The sequence below is a fragment of the Condylura cristata genome, unplaced genomic scaffold, assembly GCF_000260355.1.
Source record: "Condylura cristata isolate star-nosed mole 26May11 unplaced genomic scaffold, ConCri1.0 scaffold00011, whole genome shotgun sequence".
NCBI classification, from domain to species: Eukaryota; Metazoa; Chordata; class Mammalia; order Eulipotyphla; family Talpidae; genus Condylura; species Condylura cristata.
This window is the reverse complement of record NW_004567112.1, coordinates 1,013,506-1,018,497: the sequence shown is the minus strand read 5'-3', so window position 1 is coordinate 1,018,497 and position 4,992 is coordinate 1,013,506. Positions and strand designations below refer to the sequence as shown.

The 4,992-nt window shown below is 66.4% G+C and overlaps 1 protein-coding gene across 1 annotated transcript in view; it reads right to left on the bottom strand.

The window, feature by feature from the left end:
- The window catches only part of MKI67 (marker of proliferation Ki-67), an 8,623-nt gene extending 4,353 nt beyond the window's left edge, over positions 1-4,270 (bottom strand). The window contains exons 1-3 of the mRNA XM_012723444.1: positions 4,179-4,270; positions 1,193-1,259; positions 308-350 (exon numbers count right to left, since the gene is read on the bottom strand). Coding sequence (XP_012578898.1) covers positions 308-350; positions 1,193-1,259; positions 4,179-4,270 — 202 coding nt within the window. The remainder of the gene's footprint in view (positions 1-307; positions 351-1,192; positions 1,260-4,178) is intronic.
- Positions 4,271-4,992: the final 722 nt, after the last annotated feature.

Sequence of the window (4,992 nt, the reverse complement as noted above, 5' to 3'; positions counted from 1 at the left end):
AGGGCCTCGCAGGCGGCCGGCCAAGCCAGCGCCCCACTGACCGGAGCCAGGACAGGGCCTCGCAGGCGGCCGGCCAAGCCAGCGCCCCACTGACCGGAGCCAGGACAGGGCCTCGCAGGCGGCCGGCCAACCCAGCCCCCCACTGACCAGAGCCAGGACCGGGCCTCGCAGGTGCCCGGCCAACCCAGCCCCCCACTGACCGGAGCCAGGACAGGGCCTCGCAGGTGCCCGGCCAACCCGGCCCCCCACTGACCGGAGCCAGGACAGGGCCCTTGCAAGCGCCCGGCCAACCCAGCGCCCCACTGACCAGAGCCAGGACAGCCAGATCCTGAGACTTGCCGCGTGGACTCCTGTGGCAAACAAGGGCGTGGTTAGTGTTGTCCCCCAGGGCCTAACGGCTAACACGGGGGTTGTCTTGCCCAGCTGTCCTCACGTGACTTTCTGGAAATGCCCGAGACCTTGGGGTGTGGCATCACCCACAGGGCTGTGTCTCGGCTCACTTAAGAGCAGACGCTGGCGCTCCAGGCGGCTCCGCCTCGGCGAGCGTGCAGGCTGGCTCGACCGCGTCCTCGATTGAAAAGCCAGACCGCTGGGAGACACCGGGCCCAGGGCCGAGCCCGCGTGAGGCGCGGCCCCGGCTTGGCGCCGTGGTGAGCACCCTGCTCCCGGCTGCGGGCCTGCACGCCTGGCCCCAAAGCCCCGTGGGGCGCTCAGAGCTGCTCACAAGGTTTCGGGCAAGCCCGCAGTGGGGGCCAGGGCCCTCTCAGGACAGGCGAAGGCGCTCAGGATCCGCGAGACCTGCCAGACGCGACAGGCCCTGTGCTGCTGCGCAAATGGCCAAGTGGTTCTTTCTGTCCAGACAGACGGCAGGGCCCTGTCACCTGCCGCCCAGGAACGTTCTCCCCTGTCTCAGGGCATCCTGCGCACTCGGGAGTGTGCTGACTGGGGGCAGGGGAGCTACCAGGTGGCAGAGCCCCCAAACCTCAGCTCGACACACCGGGGGTGTCGCGAGAGGGGACTAAGTGACCCTCGGACTCTGCGCCGGAAGGCTCAGACTGGCTTAGGGCTGTCGGCTTGAGCGGCCAGCACTGTGATTCTCAGTAGTGGCCCTCCAAGCTCCCATGTGCCTTCACGTCTTAGCTACGTCCCCTGCTGACCGGAAGTGGCCCGCCCCGGGGGACGATGCCCTCACCTGCTCCTGCCGCTGTCCCGGCAGGCCGGCCGGCCCGCTTCCGTCCTGCCGGCTCTCGTCTTCATACCTGGGGGAAGCACAGCAGCGTGAGGTCTGGGCCACGGGAAGCCCCCGGCCAGTCGGCAGCCAGGAGCAGCGTGACCTGCAGGCGGCCCGAGGTGCCACCTTGAGGGGAGTCAGTGCAGCATGCTTTCACACTAGAAACTTAGGGGAGTGCCTCAAGACTCCTCGGAACCCCACTGTTCGAGCTGAAGGCCCAAACGCGCCTCTAAGCACCCACGAGTCTGCACGACTCAGCAAGGCCCCGGCGCGTGTCACGCGTGAACCTACTGCGTGTGCAGAGGCTCGGGGGCGTCGGGCGGCCGGGAGGTCACCCAGCGGGCCCGGCCCGTCACCGTGCCCCCCACTGCCCCAGCTGCCCCCTCAGAACGCAGGGCCGCGCGGCTCTGCTGCTTGGCGACCCGCCAGGCGAGGGCCGCCCCCTGCTGAGCGCTGGCCACGGGGTGGGGGCCGGCACCCTGCTCTGAGGGGGCGTAGCTTCCTCGCCGGCGGGTGGATCCAGGGACGCTCAGGGAGCTGCGGCACCAGGTCGCGCTGTCTGTCCCGGCCAGGGAGCCCCGAGGCCACCCCGCCGAGGCCGCTTCCTCGCCTGGTCCTCACCCCTCAACCTGAGCGGCGAGCTCAGGGGCAGCGCCGCGGGCCCCATCCCACTGGGGCACCTAGACGGGGTGCTAATACACGCCCTTAACACGAAGGGAGTCGCCAGCGTGAAGACATGCTGGGGGCTGGCACCACAGAGGGCCGCCGGGCGCACAAACAGGATGCGATTAATAGGGTGGGGGGGCCCGGGAGCCGCAGCCAGGGCGGGAGCTGGCGCAGTGGACACGGACACGCACACACACGACTGCCCGGGACGAGGCACGCGGGCTCGGGACCAAGGGTCGATGTGTCGCACAAACAGATCCCTTAGAAACGGGATGTATTGGCAGCTGCACCCGAGACAAGCGGACCTCGGGCTCTGGCAAGCAGAGGGCCACGCGGTCGGAAACTCGCAGCTCGCAGCCACTGGACACTGAGGTAGCCGGCTCTCCACAGGGTCAACAGTGACCTTTATCCGAGAGTGGACGGCTAGCCCACCGACTTCATGCCCCGCGGCATCACCTATATTTCCAAATATAGAATTCACAACAGAACTAAAAAACAAAATGGAGGGGAAACGGTCCCCACGCGTGACCTCCGCTCACCTGCCTGGCCCTGGAAGCCGGAGGGACACAGCAGGACCTGGGTTGGGTTTCGGCCGAGCACACCCAGGACACCGCCTGGCAGCCCCGAGCGACACAAGCCTCCCACCGCTGCGGCGGCTGCACTGGGTGGGGCCTGTGCATCCACTGGCCTGGGCCCTCCCGGCTGCCCCTGTCCCTCTGAGCCCAGCTCCCTGGGGCCGAGGCCAGTCACACTGGATTAGGCCGGCCCCGCCTCACGGCTCCATCGGCAGCCACACCCTGGGGGGCCTTGGCTGGCCCCCTGGGGCACCGGAGGAGCTCGGCTCAGTCTGATGGTCACAGGGACTCACTGCGGGGGGGAGGGGGGGGGGGCTGAGCCCGGGCCCTGGAGCCCCCCCACCCCGGGCCCTGGGTATGTTGGGCCTAACAAGCAAACGCCAGCGCTTTCAGCAGCACCCCAGGGGCGCTTGCAGCCGCAGGGGGGCCTCCTACCCACGGCTGCTGGCATGGAGACCCTGGGGTCACATGGGCCCCCACGGGCCAGGCCAGAGTAAGAACTAGAGCTGACGTGACACCTAGACACTGGCACCACCAGTGGGGGGCTCGGCAGCGACGGCCGACGCAGGCCCGTGGGCACCCGCTCCCACCTACCTGAAAGATCGATCGACAACGGTTATCACGTCACCGTGAGTCAGCGGCACGACACCGTCCACAGCAGACCCGTTCACTTGCGTCGGGTTTGTGGAGCTGAAGTTAATCAACATTACCTGCAAGCAGGAAGAGGGGGATGTGGGTAACTAACAGAAAGACAGAAATCGTCAAAGACAAAAACATTCTTGGGGCCCACTCACCTCCTGCCCGCGGACCTCGATCTTGCAGTGCTGCTTGGACACCACGGGGAGCTGGATGCGGATGTCGCACTCCACGGCTCTAAGTCAAAGGGGTTGGATGCTCTACGTTGTTGCAGGTAAAACGGCACCCGGCCAGCCACCTGCTCTGTGATACTCTAGCATGTGATGATGTAGCTAATCAGCGTGTACTGATGTGCACAGGTTGACGATGTAATCGCCAGCACTGTCACAGACAAAGGGGTAACGAGCGGGTCATGAAAACCCTTCGCGTCTTGCAAACGCGTAGGACTGTCGCCCCGAGCTGCGCCACTGTCTGAGCTGGAGTCAAGCGGGAGGGCAGAGCAAGCCCAGAGCTGAAAATGGCTGATGGAACCTGCGTCTGCGAGGGGTCCTGACAGGGATGGGCTGCGGGGGGTGTGGGGGTCCCAGCACCAGGACCTGACGGGGTGCATGCGCCAGGAGGCCCGCACTGCGGGGCACGGCGGACACCCCACCCAGACAGGAAGCAACAAGGAAGGGCCTGTGCGCCCGTGCTGGAGGAAGGCCCCGGTGTCCACTCCCGAGACCGGCTCCCCCGACTGAGCCCCCTCCCTTTGCAGCTCCTGTCTCCCACAGCCAGGGACCAGCTGGCGCCGGACTTGGGAGCCTGGTGGTCCTGGGGAGACAGCTACGGGGCTCGGGGAGGGAGAATCGCCACACCCTGCACCTCTAAACATTTCTACGGAGCCAATTCCTAGGTTTCCTTTGACCGGAACAAAACAGGGAGCCACATAAGCTATTTCAAAATCCGGTTTCAGAACAACAGTCAGTTGACAGCACACTTCCTGCGCAGCAGACCTCTGGGCACGGCCTCCGCTCGCAGCCAGCGGCCAGCGGGAGCCTGTCGAGCCGTGTCCGCAGGGAGGGGCTCACCTTCCGAACAAGCAGGAGCTGAGGCTCAAGGGGAAATGGGGCCCGTCTGCCCCGCTCCTCTTGATGGTGACGATTCGCGGTGTAGAACCCATTTTCCACGCCAGAGTTCCGGGGCGCTGCCTGCAGCAAGGTCGGCATCAAAGGTCAGTGGACCCAACTGAGAAGCAACCTCACTGCCAGACGCACCCCTGAAAACACAGCAAGAATAACAGGAGGGTGGGGGTGTTACTCTGAAAGCAAAGAACCCAAGCGCCTGTGTGGAGAGCTGATGGGCGGCCCGCGGACATTTCACCCACGGCCTCACCGGACCCCTGCAGGAGTCCACGACCCCAAGCCAGCGCCCAAAGCCCGATTGGACACTGTCCACCAGGAGAGTGCCTCCCAAAGTTCCCAGAGACCCGCAGAGCCCAGGATGCACCCCCTGGACCAGCGGGGTCCAAGCCATGCCTGGGGTTCAGGATCACAGTTGCCCAGAAAGCCAGTTGGGACGGGGTCCAGCAGGGCCAAGTAAGGGCAGCGCCCAGGGCCAGCCGGGTCCAGCAAGATCTAGGTCAGTACCCCGGCCCCAAGAAGTTCAGAGCCCAGGGCAAGAGACCCGGTGCTGCCCTGCGGTCGTTCTCGCGATGGGCACGCTGCGCCTTCAGGTGTCCCCGCTGGCCCCCAGTTGCTCCTTCGGGGACGCCCCGCCGACCCCCAGTCGCTCCTGCAGGGGTCCCCGCCAAGCCTGCTGCACCCCCCCCCGCGCCTGCAGGTGTCCCACCAGCCCCCAGTTGCTCCTTCAGGGACCCTCGCCGACCCCCCGTCGCTCCTGCCG